At 44.2% G+C, this 26,236-nt stretch overlaps 1 protein-coding gene across 1 annotated transcript in view; it reads right to left on the bottom strand.

Annotated features, from left to right (window-relative positions):
- Positions 1-3,594: 3,594 nt before the first annotated feature.
- TMEM39A (transmembrane protein 39A) overlaps positions 3,595-26,236 on the bottom strand; it is a 224,400-nt gene continuing 201,758 nt past the window's right edge. Inside the window, exons 7-9 of the mRNA XM_085621131.1 lie at positions 20,185-20,372; positions 12,530-12,650; positions 3,595-8,362 (exon numbers count right to left, since the gene is read on the bottom strand). Coding sequence (XP_085477257.1) covers positions 8,129-8,362; positions 12,530-12,650; positions 20,185-20,372 — 543 coding nt within the window. The 3' untranslated portion in view covers positions 3,595-8,128. The remainder of the gene's footprint in view (positions 8,363-12,529; positions 12,651-20,184; positions 20,373-26,236) is intronic.

Raw genomic sequence — 26,236 nt, forward strand, 5'->3', positions numbered from 1 at the left:
AAACCAGTTTGGTCAGATCTGGGCGTCGGAAATTTAATGAATGGGCAGTCAATGCAGCTGCCCGATCCCAACCTTTTGGCTATCAGGCGGCCTCAAACTTCTGTCAGAAGGAAAGCTCTAATAGAGTCAGTGTAGGCTTTGGCACAAGCGGGTCCGGCAATCTCTCATCACAAAGGTTAGGGGATGTATACTGTGTGGCATTACAGGGGCTGAAATGTGTGTCGATCTCAACTAATATTAGACTTGAAGTGGTCACAAGGTCAGCAGGGTTCAAATTGCAAGTGTTCTGGACGTTACTACCCTTTAATGACAAATTGGCATATAATAATATAGGATATACCTTTGTGGCCTGCTCATAAGAGGCTTCGAGAGTTCCTACACTCGCTGGATACAGGGGAGGCAAATACTGCCCTTTCCAAGTTTTATTTGAGTTGCCCGCCCAGGTATTCACCGGATCGATGGAACCACTTGCAGGAATGTTGCATGACAGGTGAGGGGTTGTGTCCTGCTGTGCATAGGCAGCCTCAGAACTTGTATGCTTGTCCCATTTACCCTGTGGCTCCTTCCTTATCCCCCTGACGTCCCAGCATCTGCCATCCAAACATTTGGCATTCATAGGCGTTGGATTCTGAAGGACCGTGATCCTACTCAACATGGAAGCTGCCAAACTGAGGGACCAACTGTTGAAGCGGATGTAGAAAATTAGATCAGTGACTGAGTTGTGGGTGATATGGTGATACTTAGAACATCAGCCCTATTGGTGGAGTGGCAACTTTGGTGTCCCTGTGACGCTCCTTTCATCTCCCTCTCGGATGCCTACGTTTAAGGGATGAGCAATACATGGAGGCCACCTAAAATAGGTTGTCCCACGCTCACATGCCAGCAGGACGTTTTCTCGGTCGGATTGTCTTTTTACACCGTCTACGACCATTATGGCTATTCAGGGGTCAATATCTTTGAGGACCAGTTAACATGTTTCCCCTTCTCTCATTTAGAAGGGGTCTTGATCATCAATGCACTCACTTTTAGTTATTTTCCCCATTGCCTTCAATTCTCAGGCTCCTGACACATCCCCAGAGAGGACTTCTATGTGGTATTGAAAGTCAAATTGCAGCTGATGAAGTCAGTTTCCTTTGGTGGCACCAACTAGCGGCAGCCCAGGAATGGTTACTCCTGCTTCAGTCAAATCCTCTGTTGAGCCATCTGTTCTCGGCTCTCTCCTGTCATGAGTCAAGGCTATTATCAAGGAAACTGAGGGGACAGCGCTTCCTCTGTTCAGGCTTCAATGGCGCTCTTCTTCATAAGGTCAAAGGAACTCCAGTGGCCATACTTTCAGTCCTTCTGTAAGGTTCAAGGAGGACGGCACAAATTGAAATCTAGTTCCGTCCGGAGGGCTTTGATCTGGCTTATTCGGCAGCTGCAGTATCAGTGGAATAGATGACTATTCTGAAAATATGGGCATTCTGGCAGCTATAGAGGACCAGGCCATTCCCAGGGAGTTGTGTGTTTCCAACTGTTTTATAAGCTCAGCAAGAGACACGTAGTTTACAGGAGAACCCTCAAAAGCTCCGCTCCTCGGGGTTCCTGGATCCGAAGAGTTTCAGAGCAGCAGCAGCAAATACCCGCCACAAAGTTGCTAGAACAATGAAGTCTAATGGAATATTGATGGACCAACTGTTGTATAATTGTGCCATATGTTGCAACATCCCATTGTGACTCTTACTTTGATTTATCTGTCAATGCCTTTCATCTTGCTCTTTCAACCCTATGTACAGCGCTCTGATACCCATGGGTCATGTGTGTGCTTTATAGAACACTCTAAATGAAAAATAAAAAATAAGCTAGCTGCTTACTCTTGCCCGGTAACACGCTGGCTTTTGTTTCCTTTTGGAATCCTGCTAAAACGCACTAAGTGGAGTTAGTCTGAAGTTGAACGACTGTAACAAACAGGGTTTGTGCCTAGCACTCTCCCATTTTTGGCGGTTGGAAATTCTTTCATTTGTGCCAATAAACATCTTGCTGAAAACTGTTTCTTCTCTCGTGGACGGCCCTTTTTCCTTGTGCCTTCTGTTATGACGTGTTTTTCCTTGCATACGGCATATCCATAGTTGTTTTCTGTTTCGTCAACGGTGAGGACCTCGTCAATAGTAGTTTTTTCGTCATCAACGATGACCTTGTCGATGGTAGCTTTCTCGTAGACGGTGATTCCTTTCTTACCGGCTACGATCTACGACATCATACTTTGATCATGTTGTTTCTCGCTCGTCATCCGATCTTTAGTGGACGATATTCTAGCACGCACAGTCGGAGGCTTGACCTTCTGTCTTTCAAATGGAGCATCTCCCTCACCTGAGGCACATTTCTTCTCCTTGCTCTTCCTGGCAATTTGCCCTCCGATGCTTTTCCAATTAAAGCATGAAACCTGCCAATGTCTTCTGGTGGCGGATGCCTGTATACCGACTCTGGACTCCTCTTTCGAGACTATAAATTGATTCCGTTCAGAGTCATCATCATGATCATCAGAATCTGCATTATCATCTCGATCACCATCTCCCTACCCCGCTGGTGACATTTGACCACAGTCCGAATATTGGTCAGCAAGATCAGATTTTACTCTAAGGATCTGTGCTACAAGAGACAAGTATAATCTTAGTTACCATTAAAGTGCCGTTTAAGTGTCCATTCGGGAGCACAGGAAAGAGGATGTCACTCACGCACCATTGCCCACACTGGCCATGCTTTCCCTCCTTTAAATAATGTTCTATCTAGAGGTGATAGGGAAGAGCTGTGGCGCCGCGGCCAGGGCGACTGACTTCGGAATCTGGGGATCACGGTTCGATCCCTGGTGCCGGCGGCAGATTAGCCCAGCACCATGTGACTCTGGGCAATAGCTTGCTTAATCTTCCCGACAGCCCTCAGCGCCTAGAGACCCTTACGGGCGATTGTTCGCGCTTTACAAATGTGGATTATTATACAGATCAGGCAGGGTTAAAGTCAATCAGGATAGAAATATACATTATTTGGACTTAGCATCTGCCTTGGAAGGGGGTAGGAGCCTTGAGTCAGTTAAAGCAGGCTATTTTTAGCACCAGACGTCCACTTCACCATCCTGTATGTATGAGGCAGGCACCTAAGGCATGATATTTATTCAGAAATGGCCCAGGAAAGACAACTTTTCCCCCATTTTGAACAGTTCTAACTTAATATGTTCTATCTACCATAAAGCGGTTGGTCAAAAAAGTAAATGTTTGTACCAATTTTATATTGTGGACATCAATAGTTGTTTCCATCATACCATCTCAATATGATAATATGATATTGAAGGCTAAATAGTGCCAACAGGTGTTCTGAGAGCCTTTTCAGTTGGCACTTTGCATCTTTACAACGCTCATTACCTTCCAACCCTGAGCACTTCAGATGCCGAGATATCCTTTTCACTGACGAGCGAATGCTGCAAACGCAAATCATTTTTGCAATGTTTAGCTAGAATAAACAAGTATATGTGCATATAAGTTCATTAACATCTATAGATTTACTGTAGAAGCCACACTCCATTTTTCAATACGATTAAAATATGAGACAAAATGCAGGCAATTGTACGAAATTCTTCTGTTTATTACTGTCCTCTGTCAACACTATCAAGCTTTGCGATCATCGACACAGGCATATGGCACTGAAAATGAGTGAGGCAACCTCGGTGGCCAGGTGCACAATTCCATGGCTCCATTTCGGTGTGTGTTTGTATACAGCTTGCATTTTCAATTCTGGAAACAGTATGGGACAACACAAAAAATAGGATATACATGCACTGATCAGACACAACCATTGGCATCACAGGTGTCACACATTTGCAGGCTGTGTTTGTAAGGTAGCCTCATCACACCGATGCTGAGCTAGCAAGTGACAGCAGAGCAGCTTAAGCCAGTGGCATTAATGTGGATTCCAACCATGGCTGGTGACAACACAAATCATTCCCAGCAGCCCAACCTGCTGGACGCGATACCAGAAGATAATGCAACACTTTCATCGGAGATGGCAATTTCAGGACACTGGTTCCAATAACGAACTGAACATGAATCAGACCCTTCCTTGATCGAAGAGGCAAGCTACGCTTGTGATCAATGGCAACAGCCAATCTTTCCGCCGTGTTGCGAATGATGTGGCTGTCGGATAGACCGTGCTGGACATCCTTCCATATGTAGTACGTCAAGATGAAGTCAGCAATACTGAAATGCTTTGTCCTTTTTGCAGTTTTGCATTTATAAGTTCCTCATCGCACAAATGGTAAAATGCTGCTAGAGCAACGCATATTCTGCTACTGACACCATGTTATCCAAACTGGCCGCACATTTGCGCAAGGTAAAGGAACATGACGCATTATAACAAGAGATGTTACTACTAATACTGCCAACGGCTGATCCCACAACCTCTCCAACCTAATCCCAACCAACAAAATAGCCCTTTTCAATCATTTTTAACACCAAGATACCCAGGTTCTTAAAAACAAAGGCTTTTGGGAGCTTTAGTTCCTAATGAGAAATAATGTGAACCAGGGCAATAATACACAATGGAATTTCTGCTACCTTACAATTTTGCTAGTTGTACTTAAACTTGGACTCTAATTTTCGTCACATGGTTGACAACTAGGAACCCTTAATTGAGGGCAACTGTATTGCACACGTCCAAGCCCAGATCTCGAGATCCATATACCATGCTTGATGCACAATCCTAATCCATCTCTCACGTGTCTGAAACATACTGGTCATATCTGCAGATGTAGCAGGCGGGCGGTGGCCCCCAAGCTCCATACACTATTTGACAACTCATGTAGGGAAGAACATTTTTGTTCATGAACCACTTTTCTGCATCAGGATGAAAAAATCTGACAGTGTGATCCTTCAAAAGCAGCCACCACTGGTAGTGTGATGTGGTTTTTGAGGTCAAAAAAGTTTTTAACTTACGCTTTCTCATCAATTATGACCAGGAGGAATTATTTTAAACTTTAAGAGACAGTTCTAAACTGGTTTCATGGTGCCCACAGACCTTCATGAATAACATTATAGCTCCGGGAGCTTCTTCCTGGGAAAGCCCCAGAGGACAAGGCCATGAGGTGGGACTGGAGGTCAGTCTGGCTGGTTGAGTCGTATAGACAACTAGAATTTTAACTCACATAGGATGCTATGTTAGAGGCTATTGGCTAGGACACATGCAACACAGTGCATTACAGCAATTGGGAGATCTCATTTTAATAGTAAGGAGAAGGACCAACGAGAATGTGATGGAATAAGAGACACAGGAGTTAGCAGCAGCGGTCAAAGATGTATTAACAAGACCTGGTTCCCAGCACAGACATGTAGATGGAGTCGGAGACCTCCTCTGGCAAGCTTACAATAGTGACACCGGCAGACGCAGAACCCTCCCCGCAGTGGTAGGCACAGAATGATCAGCAGAGAGTAGACAGAAAAGAGTTCTTTAAATTCTATAGGTGTGAGTACCTGAGCAATTAGGACTGGGCTTACAATCACTCATAATGGAGCCATTTACTACTCCAACATCCTACAAGATAGAGAGGCAATAGGTACAATGTCTAGAAAATGCGAACAGAGAGCAGCCTCACATTTGTTGGCCTCCACCTCAAATGGTTGGACATAATACACACAAATACATTCTAAGCATCATTTTGGTGGGCAAACGTTCGTGTGCAATGTAACTAAACAACAAATTAAGTCAGATACCACCATGTTCGGCATTTCCATCGAAGAGAGGACATATGGTACAGGAACCCGTTCCATGACTGACCCTGAGAGCATTCATATTTTTCACAAAATATTTATTGCACAATCTCTTCTACGAAGAAAAGCCGAGAAATTGCAAATTTAAAGATGATTATTTATAGTAGGATGGTGAAAATAATTATTTGAAGGCCAAGTTCACCGTGATTTGGCAATTTTTCACATCCATCAATATGTACAATATATGTAACGCTGTACATTTTTTCTGGGCCTTAATGCAACACGCACAGGTGAACATGGCTGTCAAAAATAGAAATTTGGAAATCTAATGCAAGATTTAAAAATGTGCATTCCTGCATATCTACGTACGCAGTATGCTTGCGTCCCAGAATGACAAAGTCTATGGATTTTTCACCAAATCAAGGCACCCGTGTTGCCTCCGGACCGCATGTGCGTGAAAGTACTCGCATTTGATTCAATAACAAGCAGAACCTACTGGAAAAAAGAAATGCATCAAGGGGAACAGGGAGGATCTCTTCAAACAGGACAGAGTAAAGCCAAGTCAACATACATAAATCCACTGGGGTCAACCGTAAAAAATGCCTTGGCTTACTTTGGTCAGCTTGAGAGGTCATTGGGATGCTGCCTACATTGCCTACTTACTTGCCACCTGTTTGTGGGTACTGTTGGGTGCTTGGGTTGAAGACCGACCAGGAGGTTGGCTCGGTCCATGAAATGTACATTCTGTTATAGGTGCAACAAAGCTTTCCGAATCTTCTTTAAAAAACAAGGAGGGCGAATTTGTATCGATCGGTGCTAAACATGGAGAATGGAATATGGTGTCAACGGAGGGATCCACATTCGTATAGGACAGGCATGCTCCGATTTCAGCGTCTGTATGAGATGGTAAAGTGTTCCATAAGAATCGCAGATAAAAGATTCAGCCTGTTGCAATCAATACATTCATAAGGAGTCCCTTAGAAGTGCCTGCTCGTTTCTGGTTACGTTCAATGAACAGAACACTCGACTTTGGATAAATGCAAACAACTATTGGTTTTACCTGCTTCTGATGATTAAACTCATCAAGTGGATTACAGGTGGATGAGAAAATCTGCAGAGGTGCTCAATGGGGAAAGCAGGTCACCAGACCACATGGAATGCGCCTAAACTTTGGTGCTTTGCCCAGGAAAAGCGGAACAAGACATCAGCCTTAGGGTAATGGGGCACTGATTAGTATAACAACCGCGTTCTTGCTTTCTACAGCCGAGCACCTCCAACACTGCTTAACCCAGGGCTTTCTGCAGTATCTCAGTAATACAACATACAAGCTCCAAGAAAAGGCAACGCAGCAAACCCACTCAAGCATCAGGAGAGAAAACCAGGCAAGTGTCGAAAGAAGCAGTAAGTGTGTTTACCTTTAAATAGATGCTCTGGGACTGCTAATACTGTGGCCTGAATGACCTGCAAACCAAGCTACACAAAGCAATCCGCACCAGGGCAAGATAAGAATACCATTACTGATGGAAAATGAGGCCTCTATAGACTATTGTGGTCAGACCATATCTCGATTACGGGTGTATTCCACAAAGTAGCAACCTTCACTTTGATATATAGAGTAACACTGGTAAACGCTGGCATCTATTTACTACGTACATTTCCTGCTTTGGTTTAGATTTTTAACACATTTTGTATTGGGAAATTTGTGTTCCCACAACACCAATTTTCTTGTTTGATGATAAATCATTATTATAAAAGGCAACTCTCACCCCTTCTTATTAAGACAGACATAAAGCATACACTGTAAACACTGTCTTACTCCTAGATGTGACTCCAGAAAGCTCTTTCAAGCGCCACCTTGGGCACCATGGTGAACACATGCGAACCAGGAAGCACATTTCAGGCAGAATCTATTCCCAGGTCATTCCTACCTCTTGAAATCCAAAGATCACAGCAACTCGAAGTCCTGGACCCCTTACATACATGTATATCATCCCCACCATCGGATACCTCAGTCCCGTGCACGATAACGCCCAGTGGTGGACTTTTAAATCTTATTTCTTAAGGTAAGACCAGACTATAATGGCACACGTGGCACGAGGTATGCAGGCATGTAAGGTAGATATAGAGAGACACACTCACACAATGTATATACACATATGTATATCAAAATACACACACATATATATACACGTATAAAACAACACCTGGTTTAATAAACGGAAAGACATTTAATAGCACATGATGCCCTCCCACCAAACAACATAGTATACAAAATATAAAATATCTTAAATATTTATAAACATTGCAAGAAAAAAATAGAACTGTATGAAAAATATTTTTTTCTTTGTGATCCCTGCCCTCCCCTAGTTCCTTGCGCCAGTTCTCGCAGAACGGGCTTAGTGCGCCTTCAGTCCAAAGCTGCTGTTGGGGTAGGAGTACGCCCTGCCCAATACAATGCGGTCCCGCAGAAGCTTGAATAGGACGTAGTAATTGCAGAAAAGGATCAAGGCCATGGAGAGCGTGTGGTTCCACTTCTCCGACCGCAGTAGGGAGTAGAGCTGGTACAGCACGAGGCTCCCCTCAATCAGGATCAGCAGGTTCAGCAGCCGTAATGGGCGGTGGAAGAGGAACTGGAGCGGAAGGAAGGCGGGAAAAACAAAAATTACAATAAAGAAATGTCAGCCATGTTGACACTTGAAATTAAGTAGCAATTCAGATATTCCCTATGCTGCTTTGCACTCTTCATCTAAACTTTCTTTCGATTAGGTACTGAACAACCGCACTTTACTGTATACTGGGACGATTCTGTACAGTAAAAACGTATATCTGCGGTACGACCACTTATGGAAGGACTCTCGCTAGACAAATTCCTGGATCCACATGAGAACTAGTCTATCGGTACAGGGGAAATGAGCCCATAATGGCATCTTGTTTGAACACAGGGAACTCCATTCCCGGACTAGTGTCGCAATAAGATGGGTGATTCCAGTCAGTAAAACCAAAGAGCACATGAGGTGTGGGACCATACTCCCTGCTGAGCAACAGAGGCATGTGCATTCTCTGCTGGTTGATAGGAGGCGTGAGGCTTTGGGAAAAAAACAACCCCCCCCCCCGACAGTTTTCAAACTATAATATTTCCAACTTGATTTTACCTCTGTGTGCAATCATCGCATGGCTAAAATATCTATGATTTAATATTGCTTTCCTTAAAATAACTTTTTATGAATAAAAACTGGCACAATATATACACACTTCTCATGTGCCCGGTAGGAATTAGTATAATTCTTGCATGTACACAAATCCTTCTTCCTAAAGTTGCCTTCTCTTTGCCACATTAACGTTTGAGACATATCTTGCACTTGTGCTGCTTGGATTGGTTTCACAGAAACGCCGATCTTGCTGACACAGAACACTTTGTGAAAATCCTATCACACTACCTTGGCATTTGAGGCAAGGCTTCTCACGTGCGTAAGACAATTGAGTTTTATCATTACATCCATACGGTAGCACAGATCTCTTTAGAACACAAACAATGGTTGCCCGATTACAATCTCGACCCAAGGCAAGGATGCCATTTTCTATTTATAGCCTTTTGCTTCCTAACATAATCAGCGGAGACACTTTTGCTGATCTCGAGGGGTCCCTGCATGCCGAAGCTTTCGTCTAGCAGCTGACTGACATCTCCGTGAGGGGTGTCCAGTTCGTGACCAAGACGGGGTCATACACTCTCACCCATCAGATAAAGGACTTAGATCATCCAGATGGGGGTTTCTTGGCAAAAAGCATATATTTATACTCCGGACACATAGGGTAGGTTTAGCATCATAGGCGAACACTCACTTTTTATAATATTTTATATGTAAGCATACATACCCTGTCTCAACAAGATGGTGGAGTACTTTGTTTTATTCTCTGTGTTGACACTCATTATACCTTTCATCTGCTTCTGTCTAATAATCATAGCAGCCCATATATTCTGTATAAGAATCACTCTGGGGAGTGGGCACTAGCAGAAGAAGTGCATATGCGTAACACCAGGAGAGATAACAAACTACCAGAAGTGCTACTAGCGTGGGGAGTTATGATTCACGAGATAGCCACGCACACCGCTCAATCCACACAGACAGGTTCAGAGCCGCTGCATTCTGCGGGGGGGGGGGGGGGGGGGGGGGGGGGGGGGAAGGCCCCAGATCCTAAGGAACAGACGCAAGGGGACCCAGTATAGGCGATACGACACATGGACCTCGAGTTACCCAGACCCAGCAGGATGGGGGGGGGGGGGAGAGGGAAGGGATGGGAAGCGACGAGAAGGGGTTCAGGGAGAGTTAGTTGGGGTAGGGGGAGATAAGTTGCTGTTAAGTTTTGATGATGTTTATAACACTGAATAAGAACAATATCGAAAAGTGACCGGGAGGACTCCTCCACTGATTAGACTGGTGGTCTAATTCCTGATTTGTATTATCACAAAAGCAGCAGAGGCGGAAACGATTGCTGTTGCTTGATGTACATTGTTTGCTGTGCTGGAGAAACACCTAATAAAGAAATTGAAAAAAAAAAAAAAAAAAGAAGAATCACTCTGGTTCAATAAATATTGAAAACGCCCCTTAGTATATTTCTCTGTGCAAAAGAAAAGCACGAGTGACTGAGCAAAAGTTTGCGGTCTATCACCAATGTTGCTGAGGGAACAGAGTTGTAATGGTCAGTGGTTGCCAGAAGCGTTCGCTCTCTGTTTCAGTTGAAGGGGGTGGGGGCAACAGCGGCACTGTGAGCTAGCTGATCCAAGGGACATGTCCTTCAGGGATGCGTGGAATCGGTCTGACACCATACTAAGTTTGTCGTTCGCAAACGCGCAGCTCCTACTAATTGGTGGAAACTACACAACACCCTTTATCCATATTCTTACGAATATTGCACCATAAGGCAGCATTGAACCACATTTTTATGAAAAAGATGTCTGCCATCTCATGCACGTCCTTTCCACCCACAAACACCTCCTCTCCTCTTTAAGACTTTTGCTCATCAGCCAGACATACTTGCTGAGTAACACTGGAATATTGTAGAACCCCTGAAGTTTTAGCTACCTGATGCCCACGGCCAGTGAGTAAACTGTTTCAGCACCAGCGTAAAGACCTCACCACCAGGGGGGTTGTAAACTCTCCCGCTCTGATCTTTGGAGGATTAAAGGACACAGTGTGCGTTATGAAGATCACCAGCACCGTAACATGAGTCAAAACTGGTGCAGATTCAGAGGCCACTTTATATGGAGAGACGGAGTGTTCTCACCCGAAGATCTACAGAAAACGTAATGTAAATAACGTAGTTTAACTATATAAGTCTTGTAATGTTGGTCAAAAGAACGGTAGGATATATATGACCACTTCTGAAGTGGGGATCGAAGTTCTCGCCAAAGGTTTATTTCGGATTGTGCGACAATGTGCATTTTATAGCAAAACTGTGAAATTGTGGAACTTGGTTGGATGTAAGACCACTTTACAAGGGCGTGGTTTTATAACTTTCCATAATGCTACTGGTAAGACACTGTGCAAATTGACATGATGCATCTTCCAAAGATTCTGCTCTGTGGCTTTCCACACTGCCTTCACTATGTAAAGGTTGCAAATTCCAGAATAGTATTTTAGACAAATTTACAGCAGGCAGACAATATATTTCAGATCCTAATTAAGAATGAACATTTATCCCTATCCTTCTAAGCTGCATGTCATTCACCTTACATTGTGAGGATATTCTGCGCCATCATTACATAATCATCCCACGTTTTCAGACTTCTCTAGCAAGCACCAGATGCAGTTTTCTTTAAAGCCCTGCGAGCAAGCACAGCTATGTTCCACAGTGCCATAGGCATCACTTTAATTTTTGCACACAGTGATCCATTTAGTTTACTTTGAAAGCCTCCACAATACTAACACAATGCATATTTTTGGCTAATTCCATAATCCCAAGTCTTCCCACCTTCATGCACCATAAACAGCTAGTAAACACTCTTTCCAAGTTTCCGTGATGTCCTCGATGGCGCACTTTGCACATTTATAATACTCTCATTAGCCCACCTGACTGGGTGGTTCAGTCCAAGCACATTAACTGGAGCAAATGGACTGAGGTAAGACTCTGTGATGTTCACAGATACTCACTCCCCCCATGCATTACAAGCCTGGTTGTCTTAAAAGGAGAAGTCATCAAGAAGGGCACATCAGTGGCCATGCTTCAGGTAGAAGAGCAAGAGGGCAGAAGCAGGAGGTATATTATGCCCATCTTTCTCACTCACCCCTCCCCAGATGCTCTACTACTTACTTGATGCTTCCTGCCCTTGAGACCGTTGGGGCAGGAAGCTTGCACCCTTTATAAGATCGCCGCCCATCATAGAAGAGGGTCCTGCTTCATTGATTCAGATCCAAGCATCCTGGCACCTTTGGACTTTTGTTAGACAACGTCTTAGGGATATTAGTATCAGAGGAGAGACACCCAGGAAACAATACATCCGGAGAGCCCACTCATCCTCCTCTGACAGGAAATTAAATTTGTGTGCAGAACAAAAATAAATATTGCAGGGTTGGACGAACTGGTGAGCAACATTTTACGGTGCAGTGAGTAACATGTTGATCAAGAGCTAAACAACAGGGAGGCTGATGTAAGGAATGGTTATCACCTGCCCCAGGGTTGGTAAGTGAGCTCAAAGATAACCAAACACAAACATTTCTGCAGAAAAGATAAACATGACATTACCAGAAGAAACACCCCACTTCAGATATGGAATAAAGACCCAAATGTGCTATACTTACGTAAAATCTAGCATGAGAAACATCTGAAGGCACTGCTACATTATAAGACCCAACGGCCTTGTACAAACATCGACTGTGTCGTACCAGCACCCCCTGGGGCCATATCGTGTTTTCGGACCAGCTGTAGAAGGAAGGAAGATACAGATCAGGAAAAGGAACATGCATGGTTTTTTTGGACAGTTGTGATTGTGCACTAGCTATGGGTGCAACAAGCTGAAAATATTCTTTATTGGCATAACAATATTCCACCTGACAGCTTGTTAATGCTCCCAATGGCAAAACAATATTGTGCCAGACAGTTTATTTGCTGTCCCACACTGGACCAACAAAAAACAGTACATGTCCTCCCAGTCCAGTGGGTGGCCATTAGGGTGCTAAAATACCCAATTTCTTTACGTAATTATCTTGGTGCCGTTCGCTGTGTATGGTCTTGCAAAGTAATACAACAGCTAAGGAACTCAGACTTTACAGGCTACAGGACAGGACTTGAGAGTGAGGGAACACAGCTCTCTCCAACCACACTCTGCTATACCAATGTATTGATTTAGCCAATTTGGTGAAAAAACCCCCCACATTTGCAGAGCAGCCAAGTCTCTTGGCCGTGTGAGAGATGGACATGAGAACTCAATGTTTAAAATGTGGGAATATTTAATCAGTAAATTGTAAATCTATTATACATTCTTTCAAGTGGTAAGTTTTTTTGTATCCAAAAATACTCCTCATTGCTTCCTAAAGTCCTTCCAGGTTTTTATCTCAACAAAGTCTTCCTTTCTAGGTTTCCCCACCTCCGCTGTTTGAATCCAAACAAACCCTTAAGTTATTTGAGTGCCCTGTGTTTTCATTAGCAGCATATAAAATACATCTGCAAGTATAGGTCTTGCCTTCTAATGTCCTTGGAAGTGAAAGATGCACTATAGGACATGTGATATCACCAAGTACGCAGTGGACATGAAGATTGGTCATATGCCTGCTGCTGGACAATATCACAGTAAACTCAGAGGGAAAATGCTACTTACCAGTATGCATCTGTTCTTGGCATGTAGAACTGCAGATCCACATACTTAGCATTAGATCGCCATCTGGTGTTGGGCTCGGATGCTTGCACCTTGTTGTTGTCTTGGAAGAAGGCTAGGGGACTCCTCCCTTGGACGATAGTGCTCATGGGCATCGACTCCATCCTCAGATTGTTTTGCGCCATGATGGGAAATGATGGAGTTAGTAGAAAAGAAAAGGATGTCCATGTGTGTATATCTAAGTAAGACACTACTGGAACCTATACAGGTCCCGGGGAGGCGGGTGGGCGTGTGTGGATCTGTAGCTCTACATGCCAAGAAAAGATGCATACTGGTAAGTCGCATTTTCCGTTCGAGGCAAAGGAGCTGCAGATCACACACTTAGCATATACTGTACAGCAGTGTCTCTCTTAGCGGTGGTCACCTGTATCGGTTGCAGTAGTTTGAAAAAGTGTTTTAAGAACAGCTTGGCCTACAGAAGCTTGTTGCTTGTCCTTCACATCAACACAATAGTGTTTAGTGAAGGTGTGTGTTGTAGACCATGTGGCTGCCTTACAAATGTCTTCTAGGGGAATGATCCCTAAGAATGCCATGGAAGCCCCTAGTTTGCGTGTTGAATGCGCTCTAGGTGGAATTAATGTGAGTTTAGCTTTTTGGTAGCATATTTGGATACATCTAACAATCCACCTTGCAATCCCAGCTTTGGAGATGGGATTATCTTTATGAGGTGGGGAGAAAGCTACAAACAAATGTTTTGTCTTTCTAAAGGATTTAGTCCTGTCAATGTAATAAAGTATAGCTCTTTTGACGTCTAGTGTGTGAAGAGCTCTCTCTGCTACGGAGTCTGGATTTTGAAAAAATACGGGTAACTCCACTGATTGGTTAAGATGGGATGCAGAGATGACTTTAGGAAGGAATTTTGTATTTGTTCTGAGAACCACTTTGTTACGATGTATTTGTAAGAAAGGTTCTTGTATGGTTAAAGCCTGGATCTCACTCACCCTTCTGAGAGAGGTGATTGCAATAAGGAAAGCTACTTTCCATGTAAGAAACTGAAGTTCACATTTATGCAGAGGTTCAAATGGGGGACCCCTGAGCCTAGTAAGCACGATGTTGAGATTCCACACCGGAGAGGGTGGTAATCTGGGAGGAATGATTCTTTTAAGACCCACCATGAAGGCTTTAATTGCTGGGACCATAAAAAGAGATAGGTGTTTTCTGTTTTGTAAGTAAGCGGCAAGTGCTGCTAGATGTAGGCGTATGGATGAGTATGCAAAATTACATCTTTGCAAATGTAGTAAATAGCAAATGATGTTCTGGATGGATGCATCAGTGGATTGATATGATTGTTATTGCAGTAAATGGCAAATCTCTTCCATTTTGCCGCATAGCAAGCTCTAGTGGTAGGGCGCCTGGCTTCTTTAATGATGTTCATACAGTCCGGTGGAAGTTTAAGGTAACCGAACTCTAGGACTTCAGGAGCCAGATTCAGCGGAGTTGGATCGGGGTGCCTTATCTCTCCATGGTTCTGCGTTCGTAATGATGGGGAGAGGCGTAGTTTTTGGTGTGGGATTAGTGAGAGTTCCAATAGTGTTGTGAACCACGGTTGACGTGCCCATGTGGGAGCTATTAGGATCATTTTGAGAGACTGTTGTCAGAGCTTGCGTACCACTAGTGGAATGAGTGGGAGTGGCGGAAAAGCATACGCAAATCTGCCTGACCAGTTCATCCATATCTCATTGCCCTTGGACAGCGGGTGTGGAATCCTGGCGTCGAAGGTTGGGCATTTTGCATTTTCGTGTATGGCAAATAGATCTATGTCTGGTTGGCCCCACTTTTGGAAGAATGGTAGAACAACTTGTGGATGTAGCTCCCATCCGTGAATCTGTTGTGTCTGTCGACTCGACAGATCCACAATCTGATTGTGAACTCCTGGAAGGTGTTCTAGAAGGAGGTATATGTTTTGTGGGATGGCCCATCTCCAAATGTTCTGTGCGAGCTGGGACAGCTGCAGAGAATGTGTGCCTCCTTGTTTCTGTATGTAATACATGGCTGTCATGTTGTCCGTCCGGATGAGGACAGCCTTGTTCTGTACATGTAGTTGGAATGATTTTAGTGCTAGGAATATCGCTAGTAGTTCCAGCTGATTGATATGGAGCACTTTTTGTTGAGTGGTCCATTTACCTTGGGTTGTGTGATTGAGGAGATGGGCTCCCAATCCTGTGAGTAATGAGTCTGTTGTCAGTACTATCTGTGGAACAGGTTCGAGGAACGGACGCCCTTTGGATAAGTTTGTTGTGTTCCACCACTGCAGAGAGCGATGTGTGCGGCTGTCCACCAACACCAGATCTGTAAGTTGTCCTTGAGCCGGATTCCACTGATGTGCTAGATATTCTTGTAAGGGACGCATTTGTACTCTTGCATAAGGTACAATAAATATGCAAGATGCCATCATGCCTATGAGTTGCATGAACACTCTGTCTGGGAGAGAGTGTTGGGCTTGAAATTCGGTGAGGAGAGCTTGTATGCTGGCTATCCTGGCTGGACTGGGATATGCTAGAGCTGTGGCAGTGTTTATCGTGGCCCCCAGATATTGGTGTACATGAGAGGGCTGGAGATGGGACTTGGTGTAGTTGACTGTGAACCCCAAGTTGTGCAACGTTTGGATGGTTTGAGGAGTGTGGTGAACACACTGGTTGAATGACTTGGCTTTTTTTAGCCAGTCGTCCAGATATGGGAAGACATGGATTTGTTGTCTCCTTAAGTGTGCTGCTACCACTGCAAGGCATTTGGTGAATACTCTGGGTGTCGTGGCGACTCCGAATGGAAGGACTTTGAACTGGTAGTGTTGTCCGTCCACTACGAACCATAGATACTTCCTTTGAGCAGGATGTATGGGAATGTGGAAGTAGGCGTCCTTGAGATCTAGTGTGGCCAGGAAGTCTCCTTGTTGCAGCAGTGGAAGCACTTGTTGTAGAGTGATCATGTGAAAATGATCCGAGTGTATATACCGATTGAGGGGGTCGGAGGTCGAGTATTGGCCTTAGAGTCCCGTCCATTTTGGGGATTAGGAAATACAGCGAGTAAACCCCTGTGCCCGGATGTGGTAAGGGGACTGACTCTATGGCTTGCTTTTGAAGCAGCGGGAGAACTTCTTGTTTTAAAAGTGTAAGATGTTCTGTGGACATTGGACGCTGCTTGGGTGGTATGTTTGGGGGGGGGGGGGGTATCAGTAAGTTCCAGGTAGTAACCATAGTGGATAATCTGTTTTACCCACTTGTCTGTTGTGATAGAGTTCCAGACAGGTAGGAGCTGTGTGATCTTCCCCCGACCAGAGTGGAATGGTCTGGGGGGAGCAGAGGGAAGTCAGTTTTTATTAGCAGGGGAGGTGCGAGTGCTGTTGTTACCTCGGCCTCTCCCTTTGGTGTTATTCCCCCGGTATCCTCCTCTAAAATATCCTCTGTTGGGGGATGTTTGAGTGGTATTTTTGAACGAAGATGAGGTATCTGCACCAACGTTTATTGGAGGCTCCTCTGTAAAAAGAGCGCCGAAAAGAGCCATGTGTGTGTGGAGACTGCAGTGCTCCCATGGACTTTGCAGTCTCTGTATCTTTCTTCATTTTCTCGAGGGCAGTGTCCACAGCCGGTCCAAAACTTTGTTCTTGATTGAACAGCTGATTTAGAATGGCTGTCTGGACCTCTTGCTTGAAGCCAGGAATGCGCAACCAGGCATGCCGTCTGAGCAGAACACTAGTATTAATAGACCTTGAGGCAGTGTCTGCTGCGTCAAAGGCGCATTTAATGGAGGCATTAGTTATTAATTTGCCCTCTTGAATTAAGTCATTTGCTTGAGTTTTCTATTGGTCGGGCAAATGCTGTAATAGGGTTTCCAGCTGGTCATAATGGGCCCTATCATATCTAGCCAGCAGTGCTTGAGTGTTGGCTATGCGCCAGTGATTGGCCGCCTGCGCAGCTACCCTTTTGCCAGATGCATCTAATAACTTGGATTCTTTATCCTGGGGTGGTGAATTCCCAGAAGTTTGTGAATTGGCACGCTTCCTTGCTGTGGAAACTACTAGTGAATCTAAAGGCAGCTGTCCTTTAATGTACGCAGGGTCGTCAGGGGCAGGTCTATATTTTTGATCGATTCTAGGATTAAGAATCCTAGCTCGTACAGGACCTTTGAATATTTCAGGGACATGTTTAATGACCCTCTTTAATCATTGGTAGTATTTGTACAGTTTTTTGGGACTGTTAAAATGTATCTAAAAGGAGGAAGTCCTCCTCTGTCGTGTCTGAGTGCATGTGCACACCGTGAAAAACAGCAGCCCTATTAATGAGTTGTCCAAAACCAATATTATCGTCTGGGGGAGATGGTTTTGTTGGGTATGGTTGGGGGCTTGGGCTGTCTGGTCGATCTATTGGGTCGTTGCAATCCCAATCGTCTTGTGGTATGTCGTCTGGATCCGTGAACGGGTGATTAGAATCTCCCCCCCCCCCCTCCCAAGTCATCATTATCATCATCTTGTGTTGGTGTATGTGGGGGTGAAGTTACAGGTATAGGGCGTGTAACAGGTTTTGGGAGAGGAAGGGAATTGAAAGGAAGGACAGGAGAAGAAGCAGGCATAGGTGAAGTGGCACAGTCCTTCTTGACAGGCACTGGAGGGGTATGTGCTGTGTCTGCCTTCAGCTTCTTGCATGGCACAGCGTGACATGTCCTGTTTTGGGATTAATGTAGATCTTTTTCTGTTTGGGATCGACAGGATCCAGATGAAAAAGTTCCTCTTCCTCGATAACCGCTTTCGGCGCCGTTTTTTTCAGTTCTAAGCGGGGCTGGGTTTTGTGATCTTTGGCCTTAGGAGGTGTGGTAGAATCCTTTGGCTTGGTTTTCGGTTCCGAAGGCTTGGGTTTCAGAGCCGAAGTATGATCTTTTGGTTTGAAAGTATTCGAAGCCGGTTTATTTATCGGCGTGGATTTTGGAGCCGAATGTTCTTTAGGCTTTGGTATCGAAGGCGCCGGTGAGACTAATACATGGGGTTTGCTCGGTCCCGAGCACCGGTAGGCTTGTCTTTTTTCTTCAAAGCTGGACCCGGAGGCGGGGCTTCTGAAGTGTGTTTTCGGTCGCAACTGGGGCCAACAGGCGGAGTCTTGACCAGTGCCTTCTGTTTTGGTGGGGTTGTGGTAGGGGCAGTAGTACTCACTCGTTGACCAGGAGTGATGGGGTCATCTGAGTCTTCTGCCTCTAACACGATTTGAAGATCTTATGAATCTTCTTCTGGGACATCTGGGCCTTCGTCGAAGATGTCCACTGGTTCCGGAGCTGATCTCTGCGCCATGATGTGACGTCGAGCCCGACGATCGCGAATGGTCTTTTTCGATCGAAAAGAGGTGCAGGCTTGGCAGCTGGGCTCGTCGTGTTCTAGCGAAAGGCACAGGTTACAGACCTTATGATGGTCAGTGTGTGGGAACTTCGCTCCACACTGGGGGCATTTTTTGATCAGCGTCCTTTCCATGAGCCGTAGGCCTTAACGGCGTCGATAGGCCCAGTGGCCCGCGTCGACGACTGGAATCGAACCGATGAAAGGCTTGTCGAAGATTTCGATGTTGGAAGTCAATTCGAAGAGGTAGAGAAAGTTTTGCGCATCGAAAAAAGTTTGAAAACAAATTTTGAACAGGTGCGCAAAAATTGCATCTGAACCCAATGGCGGAAAAAAACAATCTGAGGATGGAGTCGATGCCCATGCGCACTATCGTCCAAGTGAGGAGTCACCTATCTTGTGACTACAAAGACTTCTTCCAAGACAACAACAAGGTGCAAGCATCCGAGCCCAACACCAGATGGCGATCTAATTATAAGTGTGTGAGCTGCAGCTCCTCTGCCTCGAACATATCAGTTTTCGTGAAATTACTACCCATGTTAAGTAACTTTGCTTCTCCCACAACAGAGGTGCACTGGCAGCATGCAACAACTACATCAAACTGTCCCAGGACAACTGCAATGCTGTGCTATATTATGGACACAAATCAAACTCAGAAGATACCTACACTTTTCTGAATAAGTAAAAGTAGTGATTTGAAAAGTCATTATAGCAACTGCGTGAGTGGTTCCCACATATTGAGATCTGGCACCTTTGAACACAATGCCAAGTGGATGAAAGCAGTGAGAGCTGCCTGGCGCGGCGGCTAGTGTCGATGGTGACCACAGAGGTCTGCATGGTCGGGTTGCTCGGCAAAGAAGTCCACCAAGCGTGCTCAACGCCTATTCATGATAACCCTCATTTTAACTCCGCTCGTTCTGCTCTGATTAAGGGATCACAATGGTCGCTGTTTCATACTGTGAACTTCTGGGATGGAGGGCTACTCTCACATGGAGGTCTCCATCAACAGGTGTGCAAGACCAAGCTGAGACAATGCAAGAGCCTGATTTATGAGCATTAGATTGGTCACGAGGCATGAGTTGGTGTTGTTCACTATGCACCTGATAAACTCGATGTTACGAAAGCTTTGATGATTGGCACCACAGCAGTACATTCCTTTCAATCAATCATTCATCTGGCTCACCGTGTAACTAGCCGCTACAGGCAGATCACACAAAAGAGATTCTACACAGGCTAGGCAGGCCTACTTTGGATGGTGTACTTACATGTGCTGTGGAGTGTTGCTGTAAGACCCGTGTTCCAGTTTCTGCCACTTCCCCAGGTGTGCAGCAGACTTGTGTAGCAGATCGCAGTATTTGGGTGGCAATAGCTGTGTTGTGAGCATAACAAAGGCGTTGATCCACACCATGATAAGATGCTCACAGGACCATCGCATGTCGTAATACTGCGTACTCTGCAGAAGAGCAGGTAGGAAAGGTCAGTCTCAGAGAATCACAAGTACTTTTTTGAATGTTAAGCAAAATTATTTTTAAGTTGCTATTAGGGGAAGAAACTTCACATCACTGATCAACAAATGAGAATGTTTAACACAGAGTATGCCCAAAAATAGGCAACTTGACAGTGAACAGCCCATCTAGCAACCTGAACATACATTGATAGGCAGAGAGTCCTACTGGAAACATTCTGAATGTGCAAAGCAATGTGAGGACAGCAAAAATCTTCCTCCAGGAATTCTTACTAGTGCCAATGTGGAAGGGGATCCAAGTGTAATTAGGTGCCCAAGTGAAAGCTGTCAGTACATTAGCTTTTAAGGATATTAAAAATTACATACCTGTAACAATTGGTTTAACTTTCGTGGTGGTAGATTCTAATGTTGTGCGCTCTCCTACCATCTAGTGTTGGGTCTGGACTACAGCAAAGTGCTGCGCTCTCGAAGTCTTAAGTCGCAAGAGAGCGACAAATGGCACGTTATGCTCCCTCAATCAGATAATGCACAAGTAAAGAGACTTCACCTCAGATTCTGTACATATTTTATCCCATTGATAAGTGAATGTAATACAATTCTGCATTTTGTGACTTTAAGGCCCCCCTTTCTGGCTAGGTGGGAGGGAGGAAAATGAATCAACAACACTCCAAGCTGCAAGCAGCCTGCTACAGGCGAGTCACTTTTTGATTTTTTAGTATGTGTTTTGCAAGAGGTTTAAGCGTAGCAGATGGGAACAATGACTTCTTCAGAAAAATCTGACACACTCATGCTTCGTTCCTGGAATTTACATCCACAAGGGAGAGTTTTGTGACTAAAGTCCATGATTTTTTTTAATAGAAATTTCAGCAAACGCCATAGGCACTCCCTTCACTGCAAATGGAGTGTGAACACTCGGTGTTTGTTTTTCCCTTCCACGACAAACCTGAATGAATCTAACAATCAATTTAACTATATCTGCTTTGCAAATTGCCTTACTCTGACCTGGCTGCGCAAATTCAACACAAGTTTGCGTGGTCTTTCTTTTTAATTGGTTTAGAACAATTAATGTAGTAAATCAATGCCATCCTAACATCAAATGTAAGTACGGATCTGCTTTGTGGACTGGTAAAATAGTTAAAAGATGGATAAATATGAAATTACAATACCACCTTAGGCAGAAAACATGGGGTGCGTATGTAGGACTATCCTGTTTTTATGCATCTGCAAGTATGCCAAACACTTGACAAAGCCTGACACACAGCCATTAAGTTATAGTTACTAAGAAGATAAACTTCCATGATAACATGTCAGTGCATAAGTGTACTGCTCTGAAATGTGGCCACACGAGTCGAGTAAGAACAACCTTTAGAACCCAAGGCGGTGCTGGAAGTGCCCTAGGTAAAATAACTCTTGTAAATCCTTCCATTGTACCCTATAAATCAATGCATGTTTCCTGGTTTGCAAGCAAGTAGCAACTGCAGCCAAATTAACTCATAAATGTGGTAGCCATGCATGACTTCTGTAGCGATGTATGACTTCTGTAATCGGAAAATGCACCTAATATCCTGTATTGATGCCAGAAGAGGGTCCACTAATTTTCAAATGCTTTAGATGCAAAGCGTTTCCACCCTGCTGTAAATCACGCTCTTTCTGTCAGATGCCATACGTCAAGAATATCCATGCATTATCTGGAAAAGTTACTAAATTCTAAGATATCAGGTGCCAAATCCTAAGCTTCACTGACAACAGATTTGAGTGCAATATTTACCCTCTGCTAAATGTGCAAATGGTATTTGGCAGCTTGATAAATGGATATACCGATATTTCCTGCAGAAAGGGAAACCATGGCTGATAATCCTATGTTCGAGGATAATCTTTGTCATGAAAGCAGACACCACCTGCACATAGCATTTGGAATACGAGTTAGCGCGAGTCCTACTGGCGGAGCATGCAAAAGCCAAAAGCATGGCAATTCGATGAGGAGGCAAGGTGCCACCATTTTGTGTTTTGGTTCCTTCCATTGAAGCAACATCCGGGACACACTCTGAACCTGTATCCACGATCATCTGGTAGTGGATGGTTCTCTGATAAGTCCCTGGGTTCCCAAATGATGAAGCGAGCAACTTCTAGTGGGTGATGGGAATCTTTTATGCATACATAGACTTTTAATGCATACACATATCCAGTGTGATATTTTTGTGTTAACATTCAGACTTGTTGCAGTACTTGTAGTGTAGCACTTTCAAAGGTCACTTGATTTTTTCAGACCTCACAGTTTTCTTTGTTTGGTATGTTGATTTGATGATTATATACTGTTTGAGTCTCTAAAATCTTATCCCTTAGACCCCCACTCTATCTTGAGATATCTTATTATTGTTATTTGAGCAACTGTTTGGCTGCGGGTCTCTTTTTCTCCTCCTAAGGTTTCTGTCCCAACAGACAATAAGACCCTTTCACTGCTCTTTGGAAACGCGCACTATTTTTAAGCTATGGCGGAACTCACGGGCTTGTCCTTCGATGAAGACATGCTTCAGTCCATCCTGAGTACTAATCCTAGTATTCTGGATAATTTACCAACAGTCACCAGTAACACACAAGATGACTGGCAGATTTTAGTTAATTTGAAAAAAGCACATTCTCGCACTTTCATACACGGTGCAATAATGACGGAATACCTCAGGAACAAGTGCGCACCAATGGGCCTAATAGTAACGAATGCCCCTCGCCTGTTCCTTACAGACAAAACATTTCTCAAAGATTGGTCAATCATCGCGTGGCGGTGCACCCACGATTGGTTAATTTTAATTATCAGCACCGCTAAGAAAGCAGCGGATGTCATACTGTTGGAGATACAGACATTAGAGGGCCAGATCAAGGCATCAATTATGAGTGCCTTATACAAAAGGAACCTGGAAGAAACCAATAAATCCAATAAAGACCATAAAGATACCATCCTTCTGACCAAAATCGATAAATTTAAAAAGGATTTAGCTCGTTTCTCTTTTGAGAAAGTTTATCCTTATACGAGTGAGAACTATAACCCTCCAGAGTTCAACAGGAAAGGGAGAAAGTACGGGTCCAATTATTCCTCATCAGGCTCAGACACTCACTCGACAGATTCAGATGGGTCAAACACATCAGCGCCTTCTAATAGGACCTATTTTCCACGCTCCCGCCCCAACCGTAGGCGAGGCACACAGAACCAATATGAACAACTGAACCCTTGGTGGCCCCCTTCTCCATGGGGCTATCAACCATTGCCCTTTGCACAATCTATGCCCCCCTTCCCGTGTCAACCATCATTCTTCGGCCAGCAACCTTTTTTAGGACAGGGCCGAGGACGAAACAGAGGCAGGAAAAGAGGAGAGGCACAACCACATGTACACTGGCAATCAGACCAACCTCCACAGAACATCCGCAACAGGAAGGGTATACCACCAGCAGGGCAGAGTACGGATACGACGACTTAGTTGTGAATCTGAGTCAGAGGACAATTACTATAGCAGAACTTAACGTTCTTAATAGGGGTCTAGGATTTGTACCTACTAATGTAGGTGATCCCTTCCAGCTGAGACAAGAAATTGAAAAATTCTTTAGAAAAATACGTCTGCATTTTTTTCTTTAAAAATAAAGACCCAATGGTCGCAGATGCATCTGACCCTATGTATTTTTCAAACACTGGTTTAAGACCACCTTCTAACTTCAATCCTCCTGCTTATCTTACACCAGACCAGGTGAAAGTCTTTGAGCAAGCGGTTATACATGACATCACTCTACTCTATTCTAAGAGTGATCGAGTATATCAGAATTTATCCAGCATTGAGAAACAGGCTTTGAAAACACTCCAGAATGACGAGAGTATCACTATCAAGCCCGCCGATAAAGGCGGTGCTATAGTCATTCTGGACACTGTCACCTATCGAGATGAGTGCCTAAGACAACTAAATGACACCAAATCATACCGGGCTCTTGCAGAGGATCCTACAACAAGATTATCCATCGAGATTCACAATCTTGTCAATGAAGCTAGAGAGTCAGGCTGGATTACTTCGCAAGAATCTGAGTTTCTCATCACCAAATTTCTGATTATGCCGTATTTTAACATACTGCCAAAAATACACAAAATAACAAGACCACCACCCGGACGTCCTATCATATCAGGCATTGGTTCACTTCTGGAACCCTTATCCACCTTTGTCGATTTTTTCCTAAGACCCATGGTCAGAGAAATGCCCACTTTCCTTCATGACACCAAGGATGTCTTATGACTATTACCACAGATTGCTTTCAACATCGAGACTGACCTTCTGGTCAGTTTCGATGTTGAATCACTGTACACTTGCATCCCTCAATAAGAGACCCTTGAAGCCATCAGGGGTCTCCTGGACAATAGAGACCGTGATACCATAACACCTACACACTTTATCATGGAATGTGCCAGACTGGCGATGACGGGGAATTTCTTCAGATTTGAAGAAACCATCTTTCTCCAAGTCTCCGGTACATCAATGGGGAGCATTTTCGCACCCAGTCTGGCTAATCTCTATGTTCATTGTTTCGAACAGGATATTGTGCTCACTGACCAGAATCCTTTGAGGGCAGATTGCCTGCTGGAAGAGATACATAGACGATATCTTGGTGGTCTGGCATGGCACAGTGGCCACCCTTCTGGATTTTCACTCTTGGCTGAATTCTCAAAACAACTTTTTGAAATTTACCGTCACGCATGACAAGGCCAGACTTCCATTTTTAGATATCATGATCTACCCCACATCGGGCACTTTGGGTAGTGAATTGTACAAAATGCCTCAGACGAAGAATCCTCTTCTGAGATTTCACAGTCATCACCCTAAATCTCTTCGACAAAATCTGCCAGTAGGACAATTCCTGCGTATTCGCAGGAACTGCTCTACGAAAGATAGCTTTCTATCTCACGCTGATGAACTCTCCAAACAACTGAAAGCCAGACAATACCCGACCCACTTGGTAAAAAAAGCCTACAAACGGGCGACCAACAATAACAAAGACGCCCTTCTTGAACCTCCGGGTCCTAAGGTACCACTGACAAGAATGACTTTAGTCACCACCTTCAGTACACTATCCAACAATGTACAGAAGTCAGTACGCAAACATTGGCACATTCTTAATGTTGGAAATGACAATATGCCACTCCCCTTGTTTTCCTTCAAACGAGGAGCCAGTTTGCGTGACAACCTCATTCATACAAGACCTAAAGTAAAACCAGGTATGAAAGCATTAACATTATGGGATTTGCCACCCATACAGGGCCACTATCCGTGTGTGTCTTGTTCAGCATGCCCCCAGACTCAACAAACCAAATCGGTTGATTTAGGGTTAGACAAACCTTGGATCTTACGTAAACACACGAATTGCAACTCAGAAAAAGTGATTTATCAAATAACATGCCCTTGTTCACTCCGATACGTAGGGATGACAACACGCAAGATCAAAATCCGTATCGGTGAACATAAGAGTACCATAAGATGCAATAAACAAGCCACCAGATTAACCAGTCATTTTCTTGCTCTGAATCAGAAACCTGAGGATTTGAGATGGCTCATCCTGGAACAACCTCTCATTCCACCACACATTACTGACATAAAGAAATTTCTTTTCCTCCGAGAGCAGAAATGGGTTTTCAAGCTTAAGAGCGATGTCCAGGGACTAAATGACCAGATACCGTGGACATCGCTGTGATAAACTGGTAGGAAGTTGCATAACATTCTTAAGTGGAGGGCGAGCCACAAACTTGTAATTTGCTCTTTATTTGCAATTCATGCGATCACAATCGTTTGATACTGTGAGTCTATATATTTAAATATTCTCTAGTA

Source organism: Triturus cristatus, chromosome 8 (genome assembly GCF_964204655.1).
Source record: "Triturus cristatus chromosome 8, aTriCri1.1, whole genome shotgun sequence".
Classification (NCBI taxonomy): domain Eukaryota; kingdom Metazoa; phylum Chordata; class Amphibia; order Caudata; family Salamandridae; genus Triturus; species Triturus cristatus.